This window comes from Pygocentrus nattereri, chromosome 23, assembly GCF_015220715.1.
Source record: "Pygocentrus nattereri isolate fPygNat1 chromosome 23, fPygNat1.pri, whole genome shotgun sequence".
NCBI classification, from domain to species: domain Eukaryota; kingdom Metazoa; phylum Chordata; class Actinopteri; order Characiformes; family Serrasalmidae; genus Pygocentrus; species Pygocentrus nattereri.
The window spans coordinates 28779239-28788472 of NC_051233.1; the positions used below are offsets into that span (position 1 = coordinate 28779239).

Below are 9234 nucleotides of genomic sequence, written 5' to 3' on the forward strand. Positions count from 1 at the left end.
GAAACCATCTCCATTGTAAAAAGACCACTCCCTTTCCACCCCCTCTGATTAATGTAATATCACTTGAGATTGCTTTTCACAGAGTTTTTCACCTCAAAAAAGCAAGTCATGCACAAACTTTTCTTTTTTATTGGTTTAGTTGGTTTTATTGGTATTCTTTTTTTTTTTACAACTCACTGTGTATAGGCTACCAAACATATATAGACAAACACACACTTTATTCATTTAATTATTGAAAATATGTCTTAACATCTGACGAAGGACACAACGGACTAGGCTTATGTGAAATTTAATGTTATCAGCTCTTTTTTAGGCATTTTTAATAATATAACAAAACAAAATGTAATTCAGGTTTAATTAAAATAAACAACTAATTTAATTAAGAATATGAAACTTACAGGCTTAACAGAGGAGCCTCCAAAATATGAAAACATTTTATAGCTACTGTGAAAAAGGGGTTAATTTACTGTAACTTAATGTCAGTGATTCAGCGACAGATAGAGCAGCATCTTCGGCTTCAAGAAGAACAGATGAAGTGCGTTTCTAAATGCCTGTTACTGTCAGACGCTGCTCCCTGGAACCGGACTGAGTTTCCACTGTGGAGCTCAGGGCCTTCGTATTAGGGTGTAGGCATGAGCACTTTGGAATGGCCTGAATATTTTGTCTGGACTTGTCCATGGTGTGTCATTAGCCTTCAGTACATGTGGGACAAGCAACCTGTTCCTGTCAGTCACTGAGATTGCGGCTTCCCGGTGTCATCTCACCTTACCATCACCTCGCTTTTTTAGAAAAACGCCAGTTAACCATATTTTCCAGTTTATGGTTAAATCAGCAGATGTGTCTCCCTTGTGGGGCTTAAAACATTTTCTAGATGAATACTTGCTTTGCCATTTGTTCTTAGAGGTAATTTCTATTTCCATCCTCATGCTTAGTCTCACATATCATCGAGCCCCTATTCTGGGATTCCCAATATAAACCATAGGACTGACCCAATTTTTCTACAGTGAACCATTCACATAGATGGATAGAACTTTATTGATCCCTGAGGGAAATTGCAGTGTTTCAGTAGCCATACATATAATTACACATGAATATACATAAACTATGCAGTTAAAAAATACAAAATAGAAATAAATCTATACATAAGTTAAAGTACAAGATAAGTAAAATGAAGTATAAAAGTTATATATAAAATCTGTTTACATATTTACATAGCATATAAGACAGATTCACTGTATTTACAGATAGCAGGCACAGAGTGGTATGAGGTAGTCCAACAGCACTTATTAAAGTCATGACTAACTCAGTGACTTTATTTACGTCTCTATGATTGGATAATTCAGAAACTCTGAAAAGGTGATGGAGTTCTCCGACTGTTGGCTTACTGTACTCCACAAATGAACAATGACCATAAAGCAGTTTCAGCACATTTGAAAGACTTTAATTATGTGTAATAATGTGTAACCTATTAGGAACCAGGGGCCGCATTACGGAAGCCTGTCCTTTTGTCTTAACTTAAGATCTGACAGGTCAAGATAAGATTTTTCACAAATTCTTATTACAGAAGCTCTTAATTTAAGAAGTGGTTGGTGGCAAGTGGTTGGTTAGTGTAGTGGGTAACACTTCTGCCTTCTACACTGTAGACTGGGGTTCAATACCCACCTGGATAAGCAACCTACACTAAACCAATAAGAATCCTTGGGCAAGACTCCTAACACCACCTTCGCCTACCTGTGTAAAATGATCAAACTGTAAGTCGCTCTGGATAAGAGCGTCTGCCAAATGCCGTAAATGTAATGTAAGAATCTTATCTTACAGCATCTTTTCATATCTCTAGTTAGGAAATCTTAACTTACCCGACTGAAGGGGATAATCAACTGTCGTGTGTGTTAACGAGCTCCTGACCATACGGACACAACTGAAACGTAAACACGTAGTCGTTAGTTGGCCAGACAGCTAGAGTTAGCCACTGTGACTGAGGTAAAAAAAAAGGTCCAACAAAACTAAAGGGCAGTGAACTTGAAGTTAATTATGAATGTTGTGACATACTTTGTGTTGTTTTTCAGAGTCGCCGTCTCTGCGGTTTCAGTTCCATTTCCCAAACACTTTAGCCGAGTGTGCTAACGTTACTCCTCCTAAAAATCAGACACACGTTCAGCTCTGTCTCCTCATTATTCACCACCATTACTGTATTATTTTATGTGATGAGTTTATCAACAATAACCCTCGCAGGTAATAAGACGGGACGGTGGAGATCATGTATGCAGCGTCTGGGGCTTTTAAACGCTGCTGGAGAAAAAAAACCCTTGCAAGTCAAAGTTTTCAGCGTAGAAAAATGTAGTACAATATTATGCTACTTATAGTGAACTGAGCTGCCTTTCACTGCATAAAACAATAGAAACAGACAGTTGAAACACAAGTTAAGACACTGGGGTTTATCTGAAAGTTCAGATATTTTGGCATCAATACTGATATGCCATCTCTAGCTTAGGTGCATTAAAATACTGCCTATACACGGATCAGGCATAACATTGTGACCATCTTGTTTCTACGCTCATTGTCCATTTGATCAGCTCCACTTACTGTATAGCTGCACTTTGTAGTTCTACAGTTACAGACTGTTGTCCATCTGTTTCACATGTATCTTGCAATATTGTCAGTCTGACTGCATTTCCAAAATCAGAGTGATTACAAATCATCACTCCACTTTATTGATCTGTAACCTTTCATCACTGTCCTGTTGCTCTAAGGTTCCCAGATTAGTTGTTTCCCACCAGCAAACTTCACCCTGCGCCAGGCTGTGTATGTGGACTCCTTTTGCTGGGTTGCTGTAGAGAACCAAACTACAGAGAATGGCCGCCCCCTCTGGCTACATAAGGTAATACAGCGTGGTGGACAAGTGGCGCATACATAAGATGCACGCAAAGATTTAGAGAAACTATACTTACTTTTCTTTCTGGCATCTCTCTCTCTGTACGTTTTTCTGCTTTTTACAGTTCTTTCCATATATCCTTCTGCTGCTGGCCGTCCTCGTGTATGTCCCTGCTCTTTTCTGGCGTTTCACGGCCGCTCCTCAGCTCTCCTCAGACCTCAGCTTTATCATGGGAGAGCTGGACCGCTGCTACAACCGTGCCATCCGTCTGGCCAAGAGCTTGGCAACCAGTAGCCCAAGTGCCAAGGACATCTCTGAGGACCCCCACAGGTACACCAGCCAACAATGGCTTTCTGAAAAGTAGCCTGAACTCAAACTTGAGGTTTTTGCCAGCAGATCGTATATATTTATGATGATGATTGTGATAATTAACTTATGCAGTTTGCACTCTGTCAATTGGTGGACTGATATGGAATTTAACCGCTGAAGACAACAACCAGTAACCTTGTTGTGGTTGGTAATGAAATCAATTAAAAATATAATGTATCTTTCTTTGCATTTTAAAGCAAATGCACAGTGTAGCCCATGTAAAGTACAGTGGGTGTAAGACAGGTTAAAACTATTAGCTACACAGATAAATAGAAAATATTGTATGATCATTGTGCAAAACTTCTCCACTACTAATATTTTTACTCTGAGAAGTATGAGGTGCCAGGTTATCAGTTGCAATTGTGATATTAGTATGGGCTTTGTGGTACTTCTCAATGATGTCTTTGGTCTGTGTGTGTGTTAGTGGTCTGGAGGTGGCAGAGGGCTGTTTTAAGTACCCTCTGGTGGAACAGTATCTGAGGACCAAGCGTGGGACATGGACACTGGCGTGGAAGTACCTTCTCTGTCGGGTTCTCACTCTGCTCACCTTGCTGTTAGCCTGCATCTACCTGGCCTACTACATCTGCCTGGTGTCCCCCACTGACCAGTTCTCCTGCCATTTATACACAGGTGAGATCACTATGTACTGTATGCTTATGGACTATTACCAGATGTGGATAAAAGAGCCACCTGTTTTCAGATTTAGGTGTAAAAGTACTGTGAATATAGAAGTAGCCACCAAAAGCAACTACCAACGTGCTAGATAAAAGTCAATTATTCAGCTCCTGAAATAACTGAGATCTTCTACATCCAGCATTTATCAGTATATGAACTAATATTAATCTCCATTACTCACTTATTGGCCCTTTTGGCCATAATAAAATGTTCAACTGAATGAAATTCAAAAAACGGCACTGGGAACTAAACAAAGGATTAAAGTGGAACTGAGGAAAATGTAGATTTGTACCAAAGTAAGTGAAAGTATTATCCTCTGAAAGTATTAAGAAGAAAGAAACATACATATATAAACACCATTTTAAACCATGTAAACAACTCACAGTGAGAGCTATCCAGGGTAAAGTACAGCCTTGGGTTGTGCTCTTCTTTCCCCCACCTGATTATTCATTGTGTGTTTTTTTTATATGTGCTCATCTGTCAATGAGTGCGTTTTCATGAGGAATAGGAGCGTTTGTTTGTGTATAATGGCTGTTTGTGTGTGTGTTATGTACTCAGGTGTGCCTGTGAATGGGAGTGCTCCCGCTGCTGTAGAGTGTAAGCTGGTGGCGGTGGGCGTGTTCCGCTTGCTGAGCTGTATTAATGTGGGTGTGTACCTGCTGCTGATACCTGTTGTGATATACTCCACCCTGTCACCCGCCCATCCACACCAGCATGGCCGCTTGCTCCGCCCCTACCGGCTCCTGCCAACATTCGGCCACGCCCAGGGGCTGCAGTTGGCCTCCCGTCACTATGACGACCTGAGCATTTACCTCCTCTTCCTGAGGGAGAACTTGAGCGAGCTGAAGAGCTATAAGTGTCTGCAGGTATGTGTGTGTGAGTTAGGACTGCAGGGATTACAGGGTGTTAAAATTTGGCATTTTAATTGAAAAAGTTAATAACCAGGAAGCCTTAAAGTTTTACATACACTAAACTTCAAATAATAAGTTAACAAAATGTAAGACGCTGATTTTTGTTCCAATTGTAATTGCTGATGATGTTAAATCATGAAAAGAAAATGGGATGCACTAGTCCTGAATTTTTATGGTCAATATTGTATGATTGGAAAAATATCTGCCGGTTCTGATCTTGGCTTTTTGGGTTGTGCAGCCTTTGAATGATGGCAGGAGCAAAGTGAGATGGAATAACAGAATGATGGAACGTCCTGGAAAGTAGGACGTTCTTCTTCTGGACATCCAAAAACAAGAAGTAACCCAAATAACAGGAACCAACAGAACTTAGGGTTGTACTTTTAATTAGTCTTCCACTTATTTGAGAGATGATTTGAGTGATCATACACTGTAAAAATTAGGTGCCTTAAATATCCAGTAGGGTACTCAAAGAACTGAAAAATACATTATAAGTGCCTCAAATAACCTAACTGCATAGTAGTTCCTTTGCTGAGTATGGTCAGTAGTAGGACTCAAACGCCAAAATAAACTAGAGTTCCTTGAAGGACCTTTAGAATCGGTTCCTTGAAACATCCAAAAACTTTTCAGACCATGCTGGATGAAATGACTCTCCAAGGAACCTTGTAAAATAAGTTCCTCAGAGAACTGCTCTTTTCAGAAAGGTTCTTGAAGGCTCCCTGAAAGTTCTGCCAGCGTGGCAGGTGAGGAACCCCATAAGGTGCATTAAGTATATTTTTGTTTTTACAGTGTAGCAACAATTAGTCAGGAGATACACATCTGAACATACCTGAAGTGGCTTTTATGTGCATGTGCAGGTGTTAGAGTTGCTGACAGAGGGAGAGAGTGAAAGCCTTGACACAATGTGTCTTCTGAGGACACTCGGACAAGTGAGGACCGATTTGGTGGACAAACTGACCCCTAATATAGATGGCAACAGTCAATCAGCTCCCGTGAAGGAGGAAGCAGACTCTTTCAAGCTTAAAGGTTAGTGCAACATCAGTGTCATGTGTTTACAGGAGCATTTATACTTGTAGTTTGGATCTCTTGGTCCAGACCAAAGCAGTAGATGTTAACATATGAGTAACAGGTCACAACCAGTTGGGCAGTTTTTCTGACCTAGAATAACTGTGATAATGTAAACTGAACTTTCTGAATCATGCTATTCTCAGTTCTGTCTGTTCTTGTTGGGTTTATTTATGTCTTGTTCCATCTGTCTTGTCATATTAAAGTAGTTAGCTGCGAGACTCCCTGCCTTAACATAGTTTTGCAGGATGCTGCGCAGGGTGAAATCCCTGTAACAGCTTTGAGTGGCTTACTATTTTACTAAGCAGAGCAACTTTGGCACATTAATACATAATATAATGTGTGTGCTATCAAATGTGTATATCAGGTCTTTTGTAATGACTTAATATGTGCCTCAGCCTTGTTTTAAAGCCAGACTATCTGTTCTGTGATTACCAATACAGTGTATGTTAATGAAGAGTTTATGAAGAGATGCGAAAACTCTTATACGTGTCAAATCAGAAACTCTTTCCTTGTACAAAAGAAGCTCTGCAGAGAAAAGGCGATGGTTCGTTCTCTCTTTGGTTCGCATAGATCCCATGTGTCAAACGCAAGACCTGCACAATCCTATCCGGCCCACAAAATTATTCTAATTTTCTATTAATATTAGTTTGTTTCACACTGCACTGCGCTACAGTTCCCAGCATGCACTGCAATGTAATGTGCACGCTGACTCTCCTACCTCGACAACAGTCTATGGGACAGCGGCTACACCTCAGTTCTATATCACCAAATGCATTTCAGCTGCAGTTCGACTAATGTAAGCACCAAACATCAGCGCAGTAACTCAGAAATTGAGCCCAAGTCTTAATGAACTTGCAGCAAAGAAAGAATGCCAGGTGTCTACGTCAAGCAAATAAGTAGGTTTAGAAAGCCGAGCACCTGGAGACATTTAAACTTTGAATATTTCAAGTGTCCATGTAATATTTCAAGTTCTACTAATAGTGTCTTTATTTTACTGTCAAAGTTTTTTTTGCATATTTTGAATAAACAATGGCCAGTTTGGTTTAAAGCACAAAAATAATTAAAAATTAAATAAATGCGTTTTTTTTCTCTGGCCCACAGATTTGATGAGATTTTTAATGTGGTGGTTGGTTAGTGTAGTGGGTAACACCTCTGCCTTCTATGCTGTAGACTGGGGTTCAATCCCCACCTGAGTAAGCACCCTACACTATACCAATAAGAGTCCTTGGGCAAGACTCCTAACACCACCTTCGCCTACCTGTGTAAAATGATCAAACTGTAAGTCGCTCTGGATAAAAGCGTCAGCCAAATGTTGTAAGTGAATATGGCCCTTTTACTGGCTGAGTTTGACACCCCTAGTATAGATGAACCAAGCAAACCAAGACTGACCTGCTTAGGGGTCTCGGTCCTCTTATTTGGTCTGCACCATATTTCAGATGGCAGGGTTCTTACTTGAAATAACGAACCACACTAACAGTAAAATTAGATTAATATTTCACTTATTAAATGTAAAACATTTCTCAGTGAATCAGCAACAGTATGTTTGAAATGTGCATGATGTTAATGCATTTTTAAAATTCTCCTATCGCTGTCATGCAGTAAACAACAACAACCTGATGGACACACCCACTAACATGCAATTTGTGTGTTCTCACATACTTTTAATGAAATCTTTTAATTATACCTTTATTACTTTAGTCCTTGTAAAGTGGCTTCGAATTATTGCCGAATCACAAGTCAGAAAGCTGTCAAGGGTAAACAAATGCACCATGCTCTTTTATGAGTTCTATTTTTAGTGAGCAAAGTGACTGATTTGGCTGTTTATCCCTTTAAAAAATCTATTTGTTTGTTTCGCTGGTCTGGCGCTCTTCTACTGTATGCATTTTAACCCCATACAACTATGCAGTTTAGAGCTTTTCTACTGTAAAGGTTTCATCCGCTGATGTTGTCACAAAAACCTCAAATCTACAAAATGTTACAAAATAAACGTACTTAGCTTTGAATAGAAGTAAATGGAACAAGATTTTTTTTCATGTTAGCTTGTTAAAAAGGGCAGCAGGCATTTTCAAAATCTGTAAAGAAGTACAAACAACAAAAAACAGAGTTGAGAGGTTTCGTTCTGACAGCAGCGCATTACTGCAGTGACCTGTACTCAGTATGGCTTTGTGTGATTTTGTCCTCTAGATGTCTCCACTGTGCTGCTGCAGGATGGACAACAGAAAGAGCCCAGCTGTGGCTGTGGGAAGGACGTGAGGCAGAGAGTGGTCTGAGTTTCTCCATCAGTGTGTTTGAGGGACAGGCAGACAGACAGAACCTGTGAATTCATGTCATGCCGCGTATGTCCTCCATAATGCGCATGTACTTTAATCTTAGTAGTGGCCGTTATTCCGGTTCATCTGGTACACCAGCTGAAATTCCTCCTCAGGTAACTGTACTGGCTTCAGCAGACCCGTTATACTGGTAAGCCACACATAAGTGCAGATAATGCACAATGTAAAACAGTACTGAAGCATGAATGATGATTGGAGGTGCGAGTGTGTGATATGAGATAAATGAGCTGGAGTTGGCATCTTTTTTAAATTTCCTGTTTCACCTCAGTGGTGCAGCAGTTTGATTCAGATGCCAGAATACAACTGCTACTCCATTGAAGGCGGACCTTTAAATTTAAACAAAAAGCCGCTAAAGAAGAGGCCAACTTAGAAATTCAGATATAAAACAACAGTCAGCACCGTTTTTGCCAGGCCTGCAGCTTGAGAATGTATTTATACTGTAATATATGGACATTTTAAGTGTACTGTAGGCAAAATCGTCCACTACTAATTCATCAATGTACTTAAATGTGCTTCTGCAACTGTTTGTACATGAAGTGTAAAAATCAATCAAAGCCCATTTAAACAGTAACTTGCCTTAAATGGTATATTGTAGAAAAAACAACTCAAGATTTCTTTACAGTGGTGGTGATAGGAACCAGAAGTCATGATGTTTACAACACAAATATGGCCTCTTTATGTACTGTCCAAAACGACCTGTTGATGTAATGTTAATAATACAACATTAGTAGTAAATAGGAAAAAATAAGCTTCTTATTAATGAGTTTTAGGCCGCTGTCTTATAGCAACAGTATCATTAGCCAATATCTCAGGCAGTGTATTCATAACCATTCTACATTCCTGTTTGGTCACTTTTAGAGGTGTTAAATGTTTTGGGTGCCTGGTTTCTATCGATGCAGCTGTGAACAACTACGACTTTGTAAGACAGTTAGTTCAATGGGAATTACAGAGTCCAATCAGCACGTTGTTATTACTCGTGCAGTGCTGGATAAAGAACTGTATTAAATATAAA

The 9234-nt window shown here is 39.7% G+C and overlaps 1 protein-coding gene across 1 annotated transcript in view; it reads left to right on the forward strand.

The window, feature by feature from the left end:
• panx1b (pannexin 1b) overlaps positions 1 to 9234 on the forward strand; it is a 10832-nt gene extending 1598 nt beyond the window's left edge. Inside the window, exons 2-7 of the mRNA XM_017713914.2 lie at positions 2751 to 2878; positions 2997 to 3202; positions 3666 to 3871; positions 4475 to 4782; positions 5682 to 5850; positions 8077 to 9234. Coding sequence (XP_017569403.1) covers positions 2751 to 2878; positions 2997 to 3202; positions 3666 to 3871; positions 4475 to 4782; positions 5682 to 5850; positions 8077 to 8162 — 1103 coding nt within the window. The 3' untranslated portion in view covers positions 8163 to 9234. The remainder of the gene's footprint in view (positions 1 to 2750; positions 2879 to 2996; positions 3203 to 3665; positions 3872 to 4474; positions 4783 to 5681; positions 5851 to 8076) is intronic.